The sequence below is a fragment of the Glandiceps talaboti genome, chromosome 5 (genome assembly GCF_964340395.1).
Source record: "Glandiceps talaboti chromosome 5, keGlaTala1.1, whole genome shotgun sequence".
Classification (NCBI taxonomy): domain Eukaryota; kingdom Metazoa; phylum Hemichordata; class Enteropneusta; family Spengelidae; genus Glandiceps; species Glandiceps talaboti.
This window is the reverse complement of record NC_135553.1, coordinates 19,406,356-19,431,657: the sequence shown is the minus strand read 5'-3', so window position 1 is coordinate 19,431,657 and position 25,302 is coordinate 19,406,356. Positions and strand designations below refer to the sequence as shown.

Below are 25,302 nucleotides of genomic sequence, written 5' to 3'. Positions count from 1 at the left end.
CAGCAGGCGGACATTGTCAGCATGGACGTAACCTGTACTGTTAAGGTATATATCAAAGGGCAAATGCTATTCTCAATGAACAAAAAAAACGTCGTATAAAAAAGCCTATAAAGATAGCAGGTTCAAACTTGATGGTAATGAAATGCAACTAAATTCCATATTGCAAAATAACCTATTTTATAGTAATTTTTGATAAATTTATTAATTAATACAAATATATTTTTTCACATTGTTTAAAATATGTACTTCATATGAGTATTATGTATAATATGTATTTTTTTTTCAATTTAAAGTTGTGTTCGCTTTGGTCCATAGTTTCAATTGAATTTAATACCTCGTCATCTCATTATTGTGTTGTTTTTATAAACCTAGTATGTCTCTGATCAACCAACAGAATGTGCCAGTAACCCCTGCAAGAATGATGCCACTTGTATAGATGGACTTGGAGTTAATAAATACACGTGTCTTTGTCCAATTGGTTTCGATGGTTACGATTGTGAAAACCCCACAGGTAAAGTTAATCTATACATTTCTACATGTTTTTATATTCTATCTTGTCGTAATTATGTCAGCACTTGTACCAAGTTTAACAATATGGTATGCAATATTCTGTGCGCACCGTATCCGACAAACACATGTATGGCATGGTGACCGTATGCAATGTTGAATGTCAGAAAATGGGGTCAAGTAGAACATGCATTTTATTCTCTTACAGGGTGTAAATGTTGAATTTCCCTTCGATCTCTTTGCTACCAAATTGATTTTGTTTTGCTTGTATTGTTTTACGGCCGATCAAAACCTGTATAAGATTCTGAGGTAGATCATATCGAGAATGGGGAAGGGGGGGGGGGGGAGTTGGTGGACGGCATTTGTATCTGTTGGGAGAATGGGTGTTACAAGTTTGATAATGTATGTTAGGAATTCTCTAGATCTTTACAGGTATATTGATATAATGTTACATTTTGTAATACAACAGGTGTGTCTGTCTTCAACGCCATTTAAATGATGTAAAAACGAACGCACCCAACTTACTGATCCACACGGGTGTATTTTTCCAAATGTTTTTTATTTTGAATTACCTGGACCAATTTTGAAACTGTTTTATTCGATATAGTGACTTACTAGTATGCCATGTACCCTGAAGAGTATTGAATCACATGTTGGTAACTGTACTTGTGTAGCTGTGCACATACAATAAATATGCTACAATCAATCCAATCAAATATAGTTTTTGGGTCCGCACCCTAAAATAAGCGTCCCATAACGATCACGTTTCATCACGTGTTCCTCCATCACTGCACTACTAATTGATATGTTTAGTCGTTTGTATTTTATCAAATTTGGGGTTAATATATTAATGGTTATCTGATCGAAAAAAAAAGCTAATACTTCAGTTGCAGCCAGTACAGGTTTAGCGGATTCTTACAATAACTCATCTTGACTTGTCAAGGAATACCTGGTCCGTGCTATCGAAGCCCGCCCCCTTGCGGTCGGAAGATGACGATAATTATGTACGTTTTTTTTTAAATATTTATGTTATTCACTATTTGTCTCACAGGTATCTCTAATTGCGGGGGTACATACTCAGACGCCGTTGGATCCATCCAATCACCAGGCTATCCCGGTCTATATGAAAATCGTCTTAACTGCATCTATCTCGTACGTGTCCACGGAGCCAATGAGATCACGTTCACGTTCAATGTTTTCAATACTGAGTTGCATAAAGATGTTCTCGAGTATGGGGATGGACCGACGGCTGACTTTACTTTAGCTTTAGGTTCATTTGAAGGTAACCTCACAGAACAGAATCAGTTACCAGCACCAGTCACCGTGAATACCGACCAGTTGTGGTTTCTTTTTTCCACTGATAGGAATATTTTGTACAACGGTTTTGACATATCGTACGAGACAGGTAAGATCAACTTTGGGTAAATAAGTTACAGGTAATCATGACCCTACGATAGTCATCAATAATCTTTATGAAAAAAACTAATTAGTAAAAAATTAGTAAAAATGAATACATACATACATACATACATACATACACACACACACACGCACGCACGCACGCACGCACGCACGCACGCACACACACACACACACACACACACACATACATACACACACACACACACACATACATACATACATACATACATACATACATACATACATACATACATACATACATACATTCCAACAGGGTATGTGATATTCATGTCCATTAAATTTATGTAAATCAAATTCTTCACAACTATGAGTAGTTGCTGTATACAACATGTAACACGACTTTATCGTATCACACAGATGGCGATGACTGCTGGTCGTCTCCTTGTCAAAACAATGGGCAATGTAATGACGGTGTCCGTTCCTACACTTGTTCCTGTCCTGCAGGATTTCTTGGTAACAACTGTGAAATAGGTATGTCACTCAGTCGATAATAGATTAATCAAAGTGTTTGTTTCTGATTATCATTATCATTATTATTATAATTATTTATCAGTTTTTATAATTGTCGACGGGGTTAATCTCTACACAAGATAATGTCTGAACCATTCCATTCCCGATCCCTGGGTACACTATTTGTAAATCTAATTGTACATATATACAACCTAAACTACCAATTGCAGGAGAACTCCTCTCCGGGAAATATATTTTGGATTCTAGAGAGTCATTTCGTGATGATTTCCCATCACATAAATGTCACGGGATTGCCGAGAAACCGTCAAATTGAAACTCTTGGTCACTTCCATTGTTCCAGCAATGGTCCACTGTTGCATTATTTGGGACTTAGCAGACATACATGTGTGGGGGTGGGGGTTGGGGTGGGTATGTGTACATGTGTATTAGATGGACAATAAGCTTTTTAAGTATACAGAATTATTTATCTGAAGGTAATTAACAGGAGTCATGAATATTAATTGTTCATCTAATGTATATACGTCAATGTCTGGTAAGTCCCATGAGACCACTGCCAGAACAAAAATAAAGGTAAACTAGAGTATAAATTTGGGACCTCTGATTTCGTGGAGGGCGTTCACGTTTTAAATCTTTTCTACATTTAAACAATCTTAAGACACGGAACATATTTGCCGCCTTGATCTAAAAAGGCATTCAATCGTGTATGAGTGTGATGCCAAGATCTTACTGTAATGAAATTGAAGAAAATGAACGTTCCTGTATTTGTTTTAACACGTATACAGATATCAACGAGTGCAACAGTCAGCCATGTTTGAATGGAGGAACGTGTGCAGATGGTGCCAATTCATATACGTGTCAGTGTCAGCCTGGTTTTATCGGCGCTAATTGCGAAATAAGTAAGTATTGAAGATCAAAATGTACAGAAAAGTGGCCAATATACCGTTACCATGGCAATAGGAAGATGGACGTTTGATCACTAGGCGGCGCTGTTCGGATGCAACAGCTTCTGGCTCGGACCGGAAATGAGAGTTGCCAAGGCGGGTTGCACTAAAAATGGGAAACTTTACACATTCGCCTCATATGTAACACGTGCACTAGCTTCACACGGTTACCTTAATTTTTCCATGACGTGTTTCAAGTGGTCGTGTAAAGCTGAAAGTTGTAGCCAACTTTCGAAATTACTCGCCCGACCGCAAACTTTGGTGAAATACTAAGAGTGAAATAAATCTACGAAGCGTTTTTATATTGGGGAATACTTTTTGTTGTCATGGCAACTTAGACTTTTACTTCATTCATATCAACCAGCACTGTCATCTTTACGAGTTCGACCGTTCCTTTTTATTCGCTTATTTCATTCTCGATCATTCTCTGGAACTTGAATTCGTCACGCACCTGGTCACGTTCTAAGGTCAATCTCGGCATTTCTTGACTATACCAATTAATTATAAATCTTTGAAGAAGCTTATCCGACAATTTCCTCGTTCCTCTTTTAATCATATACTCGCGGAAGTATTCTGCACTCACGTTATTGGCGTCTTCATGCACAGCGTGTACGAGGAACAAGTGACTGGCGCGGCGATAATGACAAATCTAAACCATCGCGTAAGCTTTCCTAACGTAGGGCGCCCTCACGCGATATTTTCTTTAATGGCTGCAAAGTGGGTATTGCCGGAATACAGCATGTATCCTGGTACTGGTAAGAAGGTGCAAATTACTTTTGGTGACAGACTCTAACCATATTCCTATTCTTATCAACCCAAACCTTAACCCTTGATTGCCCAACCTCAGTTTAATAATTTACGTGTGGTATATGTGTATACATTGTCATTTTATCACTATGGTCCTTTTCATTTGTAATTCACGAGTGAGTGGTTATTCAATCAGCTCTATGCAAGGGAATCTAACCCCACGTCCCCACCCTAACCCCGCCATAACCCCAATAACTCCCCAGCTTTAATATGTCAATGTGTCTACTTTATAATAAAAGTACACTGTTCTACATGCTTGTGCTATATCGGTGTTCACAATGGGACCGGTCATGCTATTAACATACAACAAACTTTTTTCAGTGAGCTCTTTAACGGCAGTACCGTGAATGAAATGCAATCGCAGAGACCATCATCATGCTATAACGATTTACCGCGAAGACTGACTGTAAGTTTTTCCTTTCACCGTAACGAATTCAAATCTCTCTGTCGGTTCAAACGTGACAATTTTCAATTTGACAAAAGCAGTGCAATAAAGCAGCAGTATTCTGCAGCTGCCAGAGCGTTACAATAACAGTTGTCGATGAAGCTTTGAGACGACCACACAACAGACCGGGGATAACAGGACGAGTATTTGCACTGATTGATACGTTTAATAAAGTTGGAAGGGTTGATAAATGTCACCATGAGTGTCCATCATTCAGAGTTTGTATTCTTAGACTTTTGTTATAACTGAATAGAAAGGGTATATACTTCGTACCACCCCCCCCCCTTTTCCTAACAATATATACTAGATTACCATACTTTACCGATGCCTTTATAACCTGTTTTGCAGATGTCAATGAATGTGCCAGTAACCCTTGTCAAAATGGAGCTACCTGTAACGACCTGGTCAATGGCTATGTATGTGTATGTTTACCAGGATACCAGGGACAGTTTTGTGAAGAAGGTGGGTGCTATTGCAAAATTAACTACATGAAGTTAGCATAATTCTTGAAGAGACCAATCAAGTCAATGGTACTCAGTAACAAATTTGATATTTGTCAATAGAAACAGTTGTTATAGGTTTCACGAACAAATCGTTACATTTGATATGTTGTATTTTCTATTTTCTGAAACTAGACATTGACGAGTGTGCCAGTTCTCCTTGTCTGAATGGCGCCACCTGCACTGATGATATCAATGGTTACACTTGTACGTGTGTACCGGGATATGTTGGCCTTAGGTGTGAAATTGGTAAGTGACATGATAATGATGATGATGATGATGATAATGATGATGATGATGATGATGATGATGATGATGATGATGATGATGATGATGATGATGATGATGATGATGATGGTGGTGGTGGTGGTGGTGGTGGTGGGGGGGGGGTGATGGGGGTGGTGGTGGTGGTGGTGGTGGTGGTGGTGGTGGTGGTGGTGGTGGTGGTGGTGGTGGTGGCGGCGGCGGCGGCGTTCGATTTAAAGTGACAGTGATAACAAAAGTGGTAATGAGAACGGTGGTGCATGCAGTGATGCACATGTTGGTGAAAGTGTTAGAAGTGTAATGACATTTCAACAAATGTTAAAGACAACATTTATATAAAGTAAATCAATCAGCTATCCTACGATCAAACCAAGTATGTTAACCTCATTCCCCTTTATTTCGCCAGATTTTGATGAATGTTCGAGTAGCCCATGTGTAAATGGAGGACAATGCATCGATGAGATCAACAAATTCGTCTGCTTCTGCCCTTCAGGATACTTTGGTACTCTCTGTGAAATAGGTAAGATTAAAATGTGTTGCAGCAATTCTCGATCGGTTTTGAACATTTACAAGTTCCAATCAGTTCTGAGCTATGTAAAGATATTATTTGACTGTTTTTCATCTCTTTGGTTTTGAGTTAGAAGAAAAATAGCATTTTGAATTCAGCTACTGAGTAAAATAAACCATTATTATTGATGATGATGATGATGATGATGATGATGATGATGATGATGATGATGATGATGATGATGATGATGATGATGATGATGATGATGACGTCATCATAGTGTTGGAGTTACAGTTCACAACACAAAGTTAACGACGTGATCCTTTCATTGTTTTGTTCACATGAAGATGTTGATGAGTGTAGCAGTAATCCATGTGTTAACGGACAGTGTGTGGATGGTGTTGATCAGTACACGTGTATATGTGACGACGGTTGGGAAGGAACTAATTGTAACATCGGTAAGACTTTCAGTGGACATTTATAGGTAGTACAGTAAGAATTTCTATAAATGAAGCACATTTTTAATGCTATGAAGTTTGTCCCAAGTATCAATTAACCAGATGCGGCATAAATCAGAACGTACACACCCCTGAGTTCAAATTAAAGTGACGACAACTTCTCGCCAACTTGTCGTTGCGGGCAGGCTATTAATCATACAGCGAGTAGGCCGGGCAACTTGAAGTCAATCCACTGTAACGAATCAGTTAAAGTTATAGAGACTACACTCCTTTACTGTATTTTCAGTGAGGAGGTGTAATCTAGAGACATTTGTGTATTTCGAAGTTGCCAAAGTTGTCTGGTAACCCCCCCCCCCCCCAACCAAACATTTCTTTCCATCATTTCATAGCTACGACATCATCAGTAGATATGACGTCATAACTTGTAAACTTCCCAAGAATTCTTTTGCACGGAATTTTTTTAAACGTTTTTCATACGACGGTGAATTTATCCTATCCGAAAGAACTGTAGATTCAATGATAGTGTTCACCGTACCCTGCAAGCAGTCTAACGAGTAATTTTGTATATACGTCTATCTTTCAGATACAAATGAATGTAATGGTGTCATTTGTCAAAATGGCGGCACTTGTGAGGATTTGCTGGCCGCATTCCAATGTAATTGTTTGCCAGGATGGACGGGTCAATTCTGTGAAACGAGTAAGTCTTTAAGCTATTAACCATTATTCTTCTTATAACTATAGGAGTCTATACTGACTGAAATCAGTGTCGGGAGAGAGAGAGAGAGAGAGAGAGAGAGAGAGAGAGAGAGAGAGAGAGAGAGAGAGAGAGAGAGAGAGAGAGAGAGAGAGAGAGAGAGAGAGAGAGAGAGAGAGAGAGAGAGAGAGAGAGAGGAGGGAGAGAGAGGGGGGAGAGAGAGGTGGATCATTCGGAGAAAGTCTAAGTTAACTAATCCATTCTTTCGTTTGTTTGTTTGTTTGTTCATTCCTACAGACATCAATGAATGCGTCAGCAATCCGTGTAGAAATGGGGGCATTTGCACAGACCTTGTGAATGGATATGTGTGCACCTGTGCTATTGGTTATAGTGGAACAAACTGCGACGTTGGTAAGAACATGTAGATTCGTTGGTTATCAAATAATCCAGAAATTGTGACATTTTAATGTGTCGAACGTCTTTACTCTATTTTACAATATACTTTGAAGATTACATATACATGTATGAATGTTTTCTAAGCAAGAAATTTCATAAATTTTATCAGATACTGACGAATGTGCCAGCAATCCTTGCAAGAACGGTGCTGTCTGTGTAAACGGTGTTGGTGGCTATACCTGTCAATGTGCGCCAGGTTATACTGGGACCAATTGTGACACAGGTTAGTAGGTGTACACAAGGCAACGTTTAACGCAAAAACTATATACCTTGTGACGTGTAATGCAGGTAAGTTAGTAACTGTTTCCTGCAGAATATAGTAAATGTTGAATGAAAATTGTACTAGAGCTTTGAATTCTGGTTACCCACTTTGCAACGCTTTTAATAGAGGCATCGCACGAGGGCGCCCACACGATCACGGTAGATAATCAATTGACTGACACGTTGATTTCGTCTTGGACTGCAATGATCGCATCGCGGTACACGATCTCGAAGTCAAAATAAAATCCGTGAAACACTAAAACAAGGCAATTTTATGAGCAGCTCAGGATATTCGTGACATTTTACAGGAAAGGATCGCGAGTTGGTGAACGTCGATCGACTAAGTATTGGACGATGGTGGCGCTACAACCCCCGCAATTGATACATCACCATGAATTATAATTATGCACTGACGACGAACTGCACGTCACGTCTTGCGTCTTTACATTTAGCGTTCACAACTATGCACTGCTGTAACTCCCCACACCCGATCAAATATCAGATTCTTTTAAGAGCTCTTCTCTTGGACAAACTGTACACTCAGTATGTCACGTTAAGGTGTCGGGTCCTTTGAAATCAGTCACACATGGTATAATGTGTCTGGAAGCCACGTGTACGTAAAAATATTGAATCATTTTAATCATGCATATATTTCACTAGTTTGATACTATTACATAACTAGCTACCTTGATAAGTCATTTACAAATTTAAATCTACCAAATGGTATTGTATGACATAGATCACTGTGTTAACAATATGTGTCTTTATATATATATATATATATATATATATATATATATATATATATATATATATATATATATATATATATATATATATATATATATATATATATAGTTTTGGTTGTACTACCAAAACTATTACGCTCTGCCACTGCGGTATAGAGCACTGTCTTAGCAGATTGATACTCACCGAGTTATATATATATATATATATATATATATATATATATATATATATATATATATATATATAAAGACACATATTGTTATAACAGTGATCTATAGTCGTATATATATGCAAAAGAAATCCGTGTCAAAATTCGTTAGCTTTTTCACCAGTATAAGTTTCTACATAATATGCTTTCATCATGAGTGAAATACTTGGCAAGAACTGCATCATCGCGATATTAAGAACATATCACACACTAGTAAGACCTGGTAGTATAAAAAGTTGAAGGGTACCCTGTCATTCTCTTCCAGACACCGACGAATGTGCCAGTGCACCATGTCGGAATGGTGGTGTATGTGTTAACCAGGTCAATGGCTTTGTCTGTAACTGCCCCGCTGGATATGCAGGAGTTTTCTGTGAAATAAGTGAGTAGTGTAACTGAATTAATTTGGTCAATAGTGTGAACTGGTCCAATTTTAGTGTAAATTAATACATTATTATAAAACTGCAATTTCGACTTCATCAAGATCAGATTACATAACTTGAAAGACTGTATTAAAACCGTAACTGATAAAAGTCCTAGATCCCCACTTTCCTGTCGACATGTCCCCGATAAGATTTGTACATGTAAAGACTTAATTCTTTATTTTATTCTAACAGACATCAATGAATGCGCTAGTAACCCATGTCGAAATGGTGGTTTATGTACAGATCTTATCAATGGATATATTTGTACTTGTCTCAATGGCTTTAGTGGCACAAACTGTGAAACTGGTGAGTCTAATGTCTTCAAGTATTCTTACAATTCCTGACAAAGCCAACAAAGCTGTATACCCACGGCAAATTTCACAATACCGTTCAGCTTTTCTGTTTGCTGCAACCACGCAGAAACCAATAAGAAACTTGAAATGCTACACTTTATAGATAGCAAGATTGAATGAGTACAGTTTCTTGCTACATTTTGTCTAAGTGAAATGAACTACACATGCCACTCTACAGACATCAAATGAACACCGCAAAGGACATTTTACGCGCCCTTCATTGGGTGTTTGATACTAAGAAAAAGATTGGCGCCCGAATGTCTGTATGGAGTTGCAATGCTTTATTTCCTTCAGACTATAAAATGTAGCAAAAAATGCCATCTTGCTATTGAAGTGTGACATAATTATGCAGTTTCTTGTTGGTTTCTGTGTGGTTGTATCAACAGTATTGTGAAATTAACTGTAGTAAGTACTATGAGAGCTTATGAGGTCCAGTGTCTGACAAAAAAGCTGGTCTACATAAATGTCGAAAACAAAAAAAAAATAGCATTTCATCAAATCGTACTATCAGATATTCCGATGACGCGCTTTCCCTGACATATGTCGATATTTATTTACCCACACAGATGATGATGAGTGTGCCAGCAATCCTTGTAAGAACGGAGCTGTCTGTGTGAACGGCGTTGGTGGCTATACCTGTCAATGTGCGCCAGGTTATACTGGAACCAATTGTGACACAAGTAAGTTAATTCGCTGATATATGTCCCTTTTTACTGTCTTCAAAAGACAAACTATGAAGTATAGATGTTAAATCATGTCTTGTATACTGCCATAGTAAACATTAGCCCACCCCTACACACACACACATACACACACACACTACGTCACATAGTTCTGGTGCAGTGAATGTAAGATATTCGTTCCCCTCTGCTGTCCAATCCAATGTCCACATAACCACACATCCATGTACAGTACAGAAAATATTTCAATTACACTCTTCTCTTCTCTTCCAGATACTAACGAATGTGCCAGTGCACCATGTCAGAATGGTGGTGTATGTGTTGACCAGGTCAATGGCTTTGTCTGTAACTGCCCCGCTGGATATACAGGAATTTTCTGTGAAATAAGTATGTACTTTCAAATATATAACCACGTCGATTTTCGAATGAACTTTAAGTATTCTAGGACTCTCGCAATTAGACACAGATTTACTATCAAAGTCCTTCATAACTACAATGTAGTGAGTTGAACATCACACCGGCGTGTTTCACACATGAACGTGTTGAATATGGCATTGCTTGCGTAGTGATATATAACAGAAGACGGTTAGCAGTTGCAAAACTATAATCCGTGACAAACTGCGTCCACCCCCTTCTCAAACCCCGAACACTGCACGAGACATAAGCAGTAACACAAAAAGTAAAAATAGTGTTACTGCTTATGTATTATGCAGTGTTTAGGGTTTGAGAAGGGGTGGACGAAATTTGTCACGGATTCAAAACAAAATTGGCTGCTAAAGTCTGAAAAACGACTGCATTTAACCAATAGATATAGTGACGTTGAAGAGAGTCTCTCCAAACTCTCTCTAACGTCCATGCGTTAACAATACAGTACAAATGTCAATGTCAACCGTGTATTGTCGCTCATTTTAGACGTGCTAGTTCGATGTCTAGACCAATCAGATCTCTCGATTTGCGCCATCAATATACTGGTATAATATAATTACAGATATATCATAATTCAAAATTTCGAGATAAATCTAGTTCTCGCGAGATAACAGTATCGCACATGGTATTTAAATGTTATACTATTTAATAAATTGAGGGAACTTCTTGAACATCCTTTAATTGTATAATAAACAAATATATTCATTATTCAAAAATTGATCTTTTTATCAAGAAAAATTGAGGGAATAAAACTTAAAGCCGGGATCCCCTTGTGCATTGGAATTTGAAGATAATTTGTTTGTGTATCTTTCTTCATGCAAACAGACATCAATGAATGTGCTAGCAACCCTTGCGAAAATGGCGGAGTATGTACAGACCTCATCGATGGATACTTCTGTTCGTGTCCTCTCGGCTTCAGTGGAGTAAACTGTGAAACAGGTGAGTTCAAATACGTTATACTTTCTAATTTCGCTTATGCAAATACATGTCAATTTTATCGATTTTTATGTAAATCGATTTCAACTTTGACCCCTCATGATGCTAACTTGCCAGTAAGGTCACGTGTTCTCAATTATGTACTGTGCCAATCTGTTGACACGGACGGATTTGTAAAATCGAAATTTCCAGGTAAGGATTTACGTAATGAATCTGAAATTTTAAAAATTTTGAAATTTTTTTGAATTTTTTTTAAAAAAATTTGAATTTTTTTTTTTAAAAACTCTGAAATTTTGAAAGTGAAATACAATGAATATCCTTTTCACATGTAAATGTAACATGTTATCTAAGGAGAGAATCTTTTATTTGTGTATGCAGGATTTACATATATATTACATGGATTCCATTACTTTGATTTTTAATAGATGATGATGAGTGTGCCAGCAATCCTTGTAAGAACGGAGCTGTCTGTGTGAACGGTGTTGGTGGCTATACCTGTGAATGTGTGCCAGGTTATACTGGAATCAATTGTGACACAGGTAAGCCAAGGCACAAAAAGTACCTATATGATGTCAATAGAGACATCGATCTCCTACATTGCACTGCAACTAAACATAAAACACCGTTATGATTGTAACCGACTGTAACGCTGAGAATAGTTATTGAACTTAGCAAGAAGTGCCAAAAATCAATCAGAAGAGCAACAAGTCGAGTTGTCAACCTTAAATTGCTTAAGTTTTGTTTTGCAAAACAGACATATAAAAATAACGATTCAAATGTCTTCGATTGCATTAAAACCCCGTCTTCCGGCGATGTTAGCGATATCCATCTTTGTAATCCTGGGGTTTTTTTTTTCAATTACACCGATGAAGCGAACCAGTTTGATTAGTCAGCCAGGTTTTCTTGTTAGTTTGCCTGCCATGGCCGTTGCTCACATTTGCATTGTATATACAAATAAAATACAGTAAATCTATATCGGAAAGATTGCCAACTTTTCTGAACGTATTGCCTGACCCACAATGCACCAGTGTTTTAATCGTATTAGCGATTGATATATTGATCGACGGAAAAATTAGAAATTCTAATGTACCTTACGTCATTTTTTCTAGATGTCAATGAATGTGCTAGTAACCCGTGTCTGAATGGTGGTGTATGCGCAGACCAGGTCAATGGCTTCATGTGTTTTTGCCCGGATGGGTATGAAGGAGTTGTCTGCCAAATTAGTAAGTATATAACAAAATTATTTCCACGCAAATTTTTTTCCTTGAGTGATTCCCTTGAGTTATTTCGCTGTCTGTGGATGACATTTTTTGCATAATAGATGAAGGTACCTACACAAGCGTAGTATGAGGGCGCACTTCAACCCCTCAAATCAACAATCTTCTATTCCTACCATTAACATTGTAAATGCCAACTTCAAATTTAAAGAATCGTCCGATCGATGAGGGCGTGATACGGTACATAAATTTTACCTGTTCCAACTCTAAGAATTTGAAACGACGAATCATTCCTTTGCATGTGTACATGTTGTAAAAATCAGATGTTTTGCAAATCTTCAGAATACTAATGTTAACATTTTTGGACGTTTTTTAACGTGCAGACACCGATGAATGTGCTAGTGGTCCTTGTCAGAATGGTGGATTGTGCGTCGACGATGTGAACGGTTACGTATGTCAATGTGTTGCAGGCTGGGACGGCGTTCACTGTGAAAATAGTGAGTGACTTAATAAGCGTGCACGTCCAATACGATAGTGTAGATTTTTATATAGTTACAATTAATTCATGTAATTGATGGTATCTACAACACATATTGGTACATCGGTTCACTGTGTACGTTTGTGACCTGAAGTGTTGGCGTGATGCCGCTTGAACATATGCGGTGAGTGATTTCAGCCGGGGATTTCAGTGAAATGGGTTGATGGGCTTTGATGTTTCGTACGATGGATAGACCTACTGGCGACACGTCAACATGCCAGTCGTAATCAGTGACATTTATCTGTCTCATATGATTGCATATGTATATCACAAATACTAGTGGTTGATCAACCATTGAACAACTCTGTGATATTCGAGTTTTGTCTACCACAATTTTACTGGCCATTCTTGAAGAAATGTTTATATGCCGTAATCCACATAAATCATGACGATCTTCGAAATCCCTATGATACATCCAAATAAACTGTGATTATGGGATATAACGGCTCTTCATTCAAGATGTAGGGTTTACCCACTGCGTTTGCACAACCTCGAATCAAAGGTCTGAATATGGTTATAATTCTAAAATGATTACTTTTGTTACCTCTGTGTTTGGTACATACACAGCTTGCTTGAAATTACACAAGCTTTAGAAAATGGAACAACGACAATAGGTGTTTGTACATGCATGGACGTATAACCCACAGTGGGTTATACTTCCATGGTGTTTGTCACCAGAAGAACAACAGCACTGTTCTGGTAAAACCAGCTATAACTAGTTAATACAACAATGACGTTGACTGTTCGTCAAGCTAACTGGGACATGTGGATCTTACAAAGTTGTATTATACAAATGAATTATAAAATATATAGCGACTGTTACATGTATGTTAACATACCTGACAAATATTACTATTAGAGTCTTAACCGTTATAGTGGCAACCGTTTCAGACAACTTACATATACATTGGTTATTTCAGTGTGGCATTTCTGACTTATACATTTTGTAATAAATTGTAAAAATAAATTGATAAATTGTACGAATTCGCAACAAGGCCAACGAAGACGTACTTCTGACATGTTTAACACTGATTTAAAACCGGTCACGTGTGAGCAAAAATGAACTTACAAAAGTAATCAATTGGAATAATCCATCCCTCGACCTTCTTCCCAACACCCCCTTTTAATATAGGTCGCTACACCCGGTACAGGAAAAAAGTTTTCAATGGACTAAAATATTCAACCAAATGCAATGTGGCTTACGTGAAGTAAACCCTTACAATAGTTTGCAAGAAAAAAAACTATTTAACTCATTTAGTAAATGATTTATAAAGTGTGTATTTATATATTAATTGTAATCAGTTGTGAATTAATTTGTACAATACGTCCTGTCCTTAGATATCAACGAATGTAGTAGTCAACCATGTCTGAATGGAGCTACTTGTATTGACGGCATTAATGGCTACACGTGTGTATGTACTGTTGGATTCGAAGGTTCAAACTGTCAAACCAGTAAGTACACGGCAGGATTTTTTTTATACAGTATTCCACTATTTGCATGCATGTTCTCGGTATAAACTTGAAGTATATTAATCGGTATCACTAATTCATGTCTGTGGACATTGTTAACGAGTTCAATGTTAAAGAGTCTCTCCAAGATTGTCAAAACATTGATTGAAGCAACTCGTTTATGGAGACCAGACCAAAGGGACCAGACACCCTAGCTAAACAAAAGTCTATAGCGATAGTAAAAGATACATGAACAGCGTGGTCTGTCGACTATGGTTGACACTTCACTACCCACTGAGAATGTGGGATAGGCAATACAAACGATCAAAAAATTCCAACCATTGTTTTCATATTTTTAATGAGATACTTTCAAATAGCTGTACCGAGTCAGAATCCAATCTGCGTCTAGTTTGCATAATTTTATTTTCAGGAGTTTTTTGTGACACCCTCGATATGAGTTTGAGAGAAATTGATTGTCGTGTATTGCAGCTTCAGGGAAGATTTTTGGGAGTTAGTTGCAATGCAAAAATAGACTTTAGTAATTAAAACAGACCCAACCCTTCCTTGAACGGACTCGAACGGATAGGATGTAACTTTCAGAATCTGCAACAATTCGAGTCCGAAACAGTTCCAAATCCCGTCGTTACCAGAAACACATACACCTTGACTTGTCAACGAACGAGTTCAGTACACTTGATAACGAACTGTAATAATAGTAAATTTGTGTCCGTGATTCAGATTCTGATGACTGTGTACCCAACCCATGTCAGAATGGTGGAATCTGTGTTGATGGTGTTAATGAATACACCTGTACGTGTGCTTCCCAATGGATAGGCGAGCACTGTGAAACAAGTAAGTTCAAGTTCGTGTGTGTAACACCGTACCATTGATCTATAATTGAGATAATAGATCAATAAATAAATCCATGGTAACATCAACAAAAAATATCCATTTAAACTTCACAACATATATCCTAGTGAAGGAATTGTTATAACAAGTATTGGTTTTCTTTGGAATAGCGCTGTACAAAATGTAGACATTACAACGGAGCTTCAGCGACACGAAGGCATGTTGACAATGTTTATGAAATTCACTAGATTAAGCTTATACACCTGTGTGATGAATGTTTCATGAAATTATATATAATTATAATACACGTGCACACTCACTTGGTGTAGATAAAGTGTTTATGCTTGAGTACACAGTGCTCAATTTGAGGTCAGTTTTGAGCTTGCGTTGAATTTAGGGGAACAACAAACTAACTTCAGTATATATAATATATATCATTAGGGTTTTATCATTCAGTGTTATTAATCACGTGTTTCAATGAGGGGGGGGGGGTGTGACAGCATCATTCCTGGGTCAACGTAACAACCCACCTATATAAACCCAATAACATGATCGCGCTTCAAACCGTATTCACGTGACCTAATTTTGTCGAGTCTTGACACACATTTAGTGTGACTGACTGTCTACTTGGGCAATTCCGTGAAAAATCAACGACTACATTTATTTACAGTTGGGTCTCCTTAAATGCGAAAAGAATCACGCAAATACAACTAACACGTCCAATATTGACATAACTTAGGGTCATCGATGTCTTTGAGTATACCGTTCGTTCAAAAGTGGATTTTAAAAAGCGATGAAGCAGAACTCTTTTCGAATCGCCATTCATGTCAGACAAAAGCTCTTGAAGAGGTCGGTTTGAATGATAATTGAAATCCACTTGACACGGTAGCAAACACTACATTTCAACATTCTATAAAATAGGGTGACATACATTTATATATCCACTTATTAAAAAGGTGCCTGGATAGAATAAAATCTTTAGCAAATTAAATGGAATACCTTTACCACTACTAATAACGGCACTATACTGGCAAACCATAGAAAGTGAAGAAACCACTGTCTATGGGCAAACGTATAAAAAGTCCACGACTCACATTCCATTTCACCGATCCACATAGTAACTGTACAGATATATTTTCACAAATATTTTTTTAATAAATATTTTTTTTTTACAAAATAGTTTAGTAGAATGGTTGTATTTTGTGGCGTTGTCAATTTTTAACGCCACCTACCCTACACGATCTGTGTATCATTTAACTAAAAATCACTCCTGGCAACACTCCTGCACAAGCAATATTACCGTGAACACATTAAATAAATAAGGACTGCACTTTTGAACAACCAGAAACACGTTATATATCAGGACCACAATTTTGACAAATCAGAAACATTAAATGAATAATAACCACAGTTTTGACCAATCAGAAACATGTTATATATTAGGACCGCAATTTTGACCAATCAGAAACATTAGTTAAGTAAGGACCACACTTTTGACCAATCAGACATATATCATTGAAATATATAAGGACCATAGTTTTGACCAATGGTCTCATTTGAATAGTTATTTTGGGATTCGGCAAAACATGGGGTAATTATCTTTCAACCTACGAACACGAAACTGTTGACAATAATTGCAATACTTAGTTTCCGTTCTAAATTATTTTGCCAACAAATAGAATCATAAGATATGAACATCGACTCCCCTGATCATTGGTGATCAAAGTAGTACTAACTAAGTTAAACTATAAATATGCAAACCTTGCAATAAAATGATGGAATGATACTTTGTAAGAAATGTACATTCATAGGAGGCAAATTTTCATTTGGACAGGTGCCGACCCTTGTGCCAGCAATCCGTGTCTTAATGGACAGTGCACTGTATCACAAACCATCCCTGGGGCTTTCGTTTGTCAATGTGATGCTGGATATACTGGTACATACTGCCAATCAGGTGAGACTTCTCAATTCAGACAAAGATACAGAGCTCGAATGGGGGTATAATTGATGAATGAGGAGAAGGGGATGACACGATAAGACTGTTCTGCTCAAACAAGGATACAGAGCTCGAATGGGGGTACAATTGATGAATGGGGAGAAGGGGAGGACACACGATAAAACTTCTCCGCTCAAACAAGAATACAGAGCTCGAATGGGGGTACAAGTCATGAGTGAGAAGTGAGGGAGGGGGGGCACACGATCGATAAGTCGAGGATACCGAGTTGGGTGGTGGTACAAGCGATGACTGAGGAGGAGGGGGCACAAAGTTAGACTTCTTGACTCGTTTTATGTTAATACATTACGTATTTTGTACCAAGAATTAAGGAAAACTGTTGCAATTTCAAAACCTGCAAAACTCGGTTTGATCATTCCAGGGTGTACATCATACAAATGGGATCCAGGTATATGTCTTTGTCTATGGGGGTGATCACAAATATCTATTGGATAGTTCAACTTTCTACTCTTCCATCGGTTGAAAGATTTGATTTCTTTGATATTATTTTCAAACAGAGATCAACGAATGTTCAAGTTTACCCTGTCGAAACGGTGGTACCTGTAATAACTTGAGGGCAATGTACACTTGCACTTGTCGACAGGGATACACAGGAGTCAATTGCGAAATAGGTAAACAAATATCTTTAGTTTTTATTTTAAAAATCTTTCTAATTAATATTTTCATGAAGTGGAAATAGTTTGTCATTCACCAGATACTATTTACAACGAACTCGGGTTTTGGCGAAATGATATATATTTTGTAACTTTTAAACGTACAGGAGACCGAAAAATACCACTTTCAGTGTCATTTTTGATGTTAGATGGCGTTTGATTATTATACCACAGGGTACAGGAGGAATATATGCGAAGACTTACACATGTGTTTGACTACATTTTTATGTTCAATAAAGATGTTGCTATGAATGTTGATTGTAATTTATTCCCAATTGATGTGTCTTCTGTAGCTGCTATCAGCCAATTCACTTCCGGTGCTGACAATAGCTCTAGACAAATATTGGCAATAAATTACACCAATGGGAGATAGTATCTTTATTCATGCTTTATTGAACATTAAAATAGTTAAAACAATTTGTAAATCGCAATCGCATGTATTCGTCCTGTACCCTGTGATTACACCAAAGTACGTGGACACTTTGCGATATTGATTTTTATTTGTCTTATTGCACAGTTGATTTCTGTGATTTGGCGGGAACATGGTACAATCAGCTTGGTGACCAAATAGTTCTACAGTCAACACCAACCGGTATGTTACTTGGTAGTTACACCTCGGCCGCAGAAAGAGCACTCGGGTACGATGCAGGTAAGTAACGTACACACATATGTCGTGACGTAATCACAGACAAACTGGAGTCTACCATAAACAGGTAGAGAAATTATTGGAAAAATCCGGAACGTACTACTCTTCCAAAAATATTGAATGTATTCATCGAGGAGAGACTGAGCTCGATAGATTTATGTTGGTCTTTTGGTGGTTTTTATATGGTCTTTTTATTGACAACTTTCAATAAATGGTCTTTCAGATAATTTAGTCAAAGATCTTCTGGCATATCATGTCAACTACTAAGATGTGTCTATATCGGTCTGCATCCATCATAGAATGGAATAAGCCACGCATCAGCAATTTTAGCCACTCTAGTAAAATTCATTATTTCACCATTAATTATTTCGTTTTGCAGCTGACTCACTAGAAACCGACAGTTGTTTATGGGAATAATCTATCTCTATATATTTAGACAGAATAATAACATTTTAATCATTGTGGAGTCACGTACGCTATATATTTTATCCACACACCTACAGGTCCAACATTAGTTTTAGGTTATTCAGCAACACAAAGTAAGTTACCAACATTTGGTTTCACCATTGTATTCAACGACGGAGATACAACAACAAGTTGGACAGGGCAATGTGAATTATGTGGCGGTGAAGAAGTCTTATTAACGACATGGGTGTCAACTGACAAATCTAGCAGTTGTAGAGAAAGTTACATCGTTAACAAGTGAGTATTATTGATGCATATTCCATGGGTAATTAAGAAAGGGAAGGATCGATGGCTACTAGTATAGTTTTGTATTTCAGCCCTCTTCGTTGCTCTGGTCTATACAGTTGTCTTTACATCACTTTGCCTAGGCGATGAGTTACATATCTTTAAAAAAAATCGCGTTTTCATTTGTCCATTTGATTGATATGAACTTAGGTCACATACGGAATGTCTTTCCTCAAATATTTGCATAAATTAACCAAGTTGTTGATAACTCAAGGTACATAAATCTTTTATGGTAGATTATCGTTTGATATACTTTTGTTGAAAGTAATATAGGTTGCGGTCTTTTGAGTTTGTGGACATTACCTTGACTATGTCAAACTTATAAATTCTGTTGACCTAAAATCTCCGTGTGCAATCAAGCAAGCATCACAATATACCTCTCAACAGCCATTGTCTCGCACCAAATAGAGTACTCCTGATAAAAGTACCCCCCAAATTGTCTGATTTCACCCCTAACGCATTTTCATCACGTGAAGATATGTTGCGTGGTCAGCACAAACTTTCGTTTTTGTCAAATCTTGTTAAAACAGCAACAGGTGTCCACTGGCCTTGGAGGTGTAGGTGTTGTATCCCCTGGGGCTTGGAATGTACCCGCGACACCTTGCTGTTAAGTACATCATCAGAAGACCTAGTGGCAGTGTTTAAAAGCTACCGAATAAAAATGTTTTGAACGTTACTACTCTAAAATCAAAAACACGTACACAAATTGTGATGCAAGTGATATACCAAACACCGATTATATATAAACACTTATTTTTTTCATATTTATGACGTGTCATATCAACACTCCCTAACAACATTATGTTTAACCCCGTGACCCCTCCTCTACATAATGTATCAATCGTTCTAACCTTCCACTTCTTGTCTTGTTGCACTCTTTAATGTCCATGACTTATTGACAATCTTTATAGCTACTTATACTGACAGTAAGAATCCTAGACAATTAGTGTATTATTCTTCTATAGAATATTAGGTGACAAAATAAATGCCGAATGTCCATTAAAAGCATCCAACCGTAAGAATGCTGATGGCAGGCATACATACATACATACATACATACATACATACATACATACATACATACATACATACATACATACACACATGCATTGATCTATTTAGTTAAAAGTACACACTGATCAAATTTAAGGTTAGCCCCATTTAACGCTATCATTGAAGTCTCCTTTGCTACGGCGGTCATGTCGTGATGAAGCTGGAAGTTCAAGGAGAACTACGATATAATGAAAATCAACGAAACGTGTCACTTACAAAAGAAAATAGCTTCGGTGATAATAATGTTTTACAACTGTATGCATGTCCATGACCACGCACGTATACAACACACACACACAGACACACACAGACACACACAGACACACACACACACACACACACACATACATACATACATACATACATACATACATACATACATACATACATACATACATACATACATACATACATACATACATACATAAAACCATAGACCCTCCAGGGTCTACGATAAAATACATGTACTTAATAATCACCTCCTAACAGACTTTATATCTCATTCGTATGCCTCAATGTTGAGAATCGTTTGTGTAAATACATATGAAAATATTTATAGTTATTTATGAATGGTATTAAAAGAAAAACGAAAAAAATACAATCTTGTTCACGAATTGTTCCCGTTGATTACGTTTGCAGCACTGACATGTATGTGAATGACCGTTGGATATATAATGGTGCACTTTATGTCATTTCGCACATCATTCTTAACTCTGGACGTACATGTGTTTTTGTTCTTTTTAACAGAATGGGAAGAGACCAATGGACTCGCTATGAACAAAGTCTTGCTCCCAGGAAAATTGAACTGTAGGAAACGATGTCAGTGGGTTGTGGCTCTCTTCCTACGTACTACCCGCGTGTAGTCAAAGTGTAACTCTCCGTCGGCAATAATGCACCCGCATCCTGATTAATTACAAATACCTATATGCAGTCACACAGTAGACGAGTTACAACTGCCGACATCAGACCGTGCACAAACAGAACCTGGTACAAACAAGGAAAGTACACACCATGGTTTAATAAGAACAGTTTTATGGCCTCCTTACATGTACATGATCGAAATGCTAGGGGAACTAGAAATGTGTTTGTGAAGTGAACTATTATGTAAAGTGGCCCTAAAATTAACTGTTCATATCAAATGATGGAATGTAATACAAGTTCCTGTACTTCCAACATGATGTGCCAAGTGTTATTAATCGAATTCAGTTCCTTCCCTGTTTGTAACAGGTTCCGTTCGTCCACTGTCTGATGTCGGCAGTTGTAGGTATTTACGTACATAAATAAGTTTTCTTGGTGGTGGTAAATTTCTTGTTGTTATCGAAGTAGACAATATATCATACGTAGATATTATTATATACAAGAAACTTGGTTACAAATACGGTCATTGTTTTGTAATATAATGAAAAATTGTTAAATGTAGGTTTCATTTGATTTGTCACTATTGCTAGCAATGTATTCTTTCCAGCGATGCCGGTTTTTCAGACTGAATACTAAAGCATTAAGTTAATACCGAGTCCAAGTATGTTATAAATACTTATCTGTGTAATAGCTGTGTGTCTCTTTCACACGGTCACCTGATTGTCTTAATAATATATGTTCAATAATGTGGTATTATTTTGTGTGTATAGTTAGGATAGCCAAACACTACTTCTTGTTCCATGATGCATTGCGAACCCACCCACCCTCACCGGTCACCCTCACCCTATCTATTGAATAGTTTAATCTAAACCAGCCAACCAACCGACCAACATGCATTGCTGTCGTATTCAGAAGAATGCTTAACTGACTGCAAAAAAAAAGTTACTGTTTTTTTCAGATTTGCTGTAATCGCTTGAAATATAACAAATGCTCCTGGGCTCAAATATAGCACTCGATAGCACAATGCATCATGGAACCGGAAATGAGTTTGAATAGATGACAATCTCATCATATTTACGCTGATTTTATACCACAGCATTAACTGATTACAATTTGTATACTATTATTTAATATCTGAAATTAAAATAAAAAAATACTGTAAACAAAATCTCACTCGCGTCTTCCTAGCATGTACTGAACTGTTTCAGTCATCAGCCACAGTGTGGGGAAATCTACAGTTAATTAAGAAATTAGTGTCACATTGGCCACTTTCTTATCTGGTGCTACGTATAAGAAAATTGATTCAATTCAACTTTATCAGTGTGGCATTTCATATATTTCTAAAGGCTCACAATGAAATGTTATTGCAACAATTAAACACACACAAAAAAAAAGATTCCATGTAGCAGATGAACCAAGATTTTATCAACCCTCTACAACAACTTGTCGAATTCCCCAGGCGTATGTTGAAAAATTTACCACCAAATTATATGAATGCACTGGTGACCCTGACACGTACAAAGAAACACTGTCCTTATTATTTCAAAAGGGCTTTAGCTTTGCACACACAGGAATTCGAAGACACAATAGGCAGACATTAAATTCCTGTGCTTGTCCTTATTTTTTGTGCACTTTATCTGTACGGTTCATCGCGCAGCAGCAAAAGAAGTCCCCAAATAGATTATACTAACTGCCCTCACACTGAAAACACAAGTGACACCAGGTATTCACCAATGATGCATTACCATAGGCCAAACTAACAAGCCTTCTTTTAAAGTGAAATACTTTTTAGCTTCATTGCATTCGACCAACCAGGCAGACACAATGGGCTCGCTCAACATATACATCCTGCATCTCTTCTGTTTGTTGGCACTTTTCGCTGCCGAAAGTCGTGCTCAAGGAGGTAAAAACACTTTCATTTGTATTTCTGATGTTATTTTGAACTTTTTGGGGGAGCGAAGGACGTGTATATCCATATGTATTCGAGATTAATAGGGTGATATGGTTTACAGCCAGTAGATATTTGTCAATACCAAGATACCAAAAGCCGACAAGATGCGCTCGAACATCCCACTTTACAAATGTTTGGATAGCTTAGCTACTCTTAAAGTGGGTAAAGACTGTTTTCATCGCAGTACAGTCATGTATTTGGCCTATATTTGCATAGTTTCTTAACCCCAGGCAATCAAGTATTTGAGTTTGATTTTCCATAACATCCAGATGAAAGATCTGGCGATACATGACGAAAGCATAACGTTAATAAGATGTTTTCTTTTCTCTTTCTAAAACATTCTTTTTTACATAAAAATTTCATTTTCTTCTGTTGTTCTATTCTACATGTCTGCACACATCTTACTTCTTTGTATTAATATATCAGCGCTATACTTTTTGGAATCCCTTCCCTTGGTGACTTTCTTGTCGAGGTGGTTCTAGTCAGTGGCCAACACCCCAAGTTTACTCAACCATGGCCTTCATAAATCTATGCATAATTAACCTGTTTTAGGTGAATCCTTGGTTAACAAGGTACAAAGCTGGAAAAAAGAATAATACAATGAACATGATTCTTTCTCTATCATATTATCACTAAAGTAGTACGAGGTAAACTTCTGTGTATGACCACCCTAATGGCAAGGTTAGAGTCAATGATGTCTCCATTATTCTTTCAACTGATTGCCAGTGCTCTTTGTGCGGATTAACAGTCTTGACCTGGCCTTCAGGGCGTAAAAGAAACCGCACAGAACATAAAAATTAATGTATCTATGATCTAAAATGTGACTCCCTCGATATCAGATACAGAACATTGAATCGATTTTCTTGTATGAGTAACCCCATCACGAGAATCAAATGATAAGACTTAAACTAGTAAATTTAACCTTGTGTGGTTTAAGAATGCAGTATACTACAGGTACATGTACTTTGACATATTGCAGGTATTTTCACCTCTGATCTGTGTAAAAGACCATTTTCGATTCTTTGTCTTGGCGACCTTCTAACAAAAAAAAAAGCAATGTCCCTTTGTTCAAAATCATCGACTGTGGCGCTTCCTCATTCACTTTAAAAGTGTGAATTTGGCGTCCAAGTTTGCATCAGGTTTAGATTTACTGCTTAGTTACCATGGTTTCAACAATATTGTAGAGAAGATGTCTGTCAGAATTGTAATAGCGTCAGAAAAAAATAGAACCGCACACAACTAGTTAGTCTCTTTAATTTGGAAGTCAGTCGAAGTCATGCATTTTGGTTTCTAGATGTGTGCGTTGGTGTTGAGTAAAGAGGCCCTCTGGTCACATGCTACCCACATGACAAGTTAGAGATATGCCACCCGCACAACTACACGTTCCACCGCACCCATTTTCCTCCCACATCAAAATATGTACACTGAATTTCATATAAGAACTCTAGAATAACCAAAGAAATAATATACTTCGTTATTATAACCGTAAATGTGAAAAGATCTAAAAGTGATAATTTTATTAATAGCATGCATAAAACGGAAAATACTCTTCGATAACACAAAAGACGCTGACCGCAAATTAAGATGGTCAACCAACTAAGTAGGTGTATCTATAGTAAATGAGTGTAACATCCATAACTCTTCTCACAGACTAGTTAGACCGCCATGAATAGTAGAACTATAGTACTGGAGAAGTTCACATACCTTTAAGTTTAAGTTAAAACAAACCGAAAATCGAAACAAAATCCAAAACTGTTACAACTTTCTCAATATGGTAGCACATGAATTTGCGTC

At 37.3% G+C, this 25,302-nt stretch overlaps 1 protein-coding gene across 1 annotated transcript in view; it reads left to right on the top strand.

Annotated features, from left to right (window-relative positions):
* LOC144435455 (uncharacterized) overlaps window positions 1-25,302 on the top strand; it is an 84,395-nt gene that overhangs the window by 3,316 nt on the left and 55,777 nt on the right. Inside the window, exons 2-29 of the mRNA XM_078124049.1 lie at window positions 395-511; window positions 1,559-1,912; window positions 2,308-2,421; window positions 3,204-3,317; window positions 4,963-5,076; window positions 5,250-5,363; window positions 5,785-5,898; window positions 6,234-6,344; window positions 6,928-7,041; window positions 7,336-7,449; window positions 7,604-7,717; window positions 8,979-9,092; window positions 9,328-9,441; window positions 10,055-10,168; window positions 10,442-10,555; window positions 11,420-11,533; window positions 11,956-12,069; window positions 12,640-12,753; window positions 13,131-13,244; window positions 14,624-14,737; window positions 15,473-15,586; window positions 17,418-17,537; window positions 18,095-18,208; window positions 18,768-18,899; window positions 19,400-19,598; window positions 21,447-21,506; window positions 21,631-21,701; window positions 23,350-23,460. Of these exons, the coding sequence (XP_077980175.1) occupies window positions 395-511; window positions 1,559-1,912; window positions 2,308-2,421; window positions 3,204-3,317; window positions 4,963-5,076; window positions 5,250-5,363; window positions 5,785-5,898; window positions 6,234-6,344; window positions 6,928-7,041; window positions 7,336-7,449; window positions 7,604-7,717; window positions 8,979-9,092; window positions 9,328-9,441; window positions 10,055-10,168; window positions 10,442-10,555; window positions 11,420-11,533; window positions 11,956-12,069; window positions 12,640-12,753; window positions 13,131-13,244; window positions 14,624-14,737; window positions 15,473-15,586; window positions 17,418-17,537; window positions 18,095-18,208; window positions 18,768-18,899; window positions 19,400-19,598; window positions 21,447-21,506; window positions 21,631-21,701; window positions 23,350-23,460 (3,441 nt within the window). The remainder of the gene's footprint in view (window positions 1-394; window positions 512-1,558; window positions 1,913-2,307; window positions 2,422-3,203; window positions 3,318-4,962; window positions 5,077-5,249; window positions 5,364-5,784; window positions 5,899-6,233; window positions 6,345-6,927; window positions 7,042-7,335; window positions 7,450-7,603; window positions 7,718-8,978; window positions 9,093-9,327; window positions 9,442-10,054; window positions 10,169-10,441; window positions 10,556-11,419; window positions 11,534-11,955; window positions 12,070-12,639; window positions 12,754-13,130; window positions 13,245-14,623; window positions 14,738-15,472; window positions 15,587-17,417; window positions 17,538-18,094; window positions 18,209-18,767; window positions 18,900-19,399; window positions 19,599-21,446; window positions 21,507-21,630; window positions 21,702-23,349; window positions 23,461-25,302) is intronic.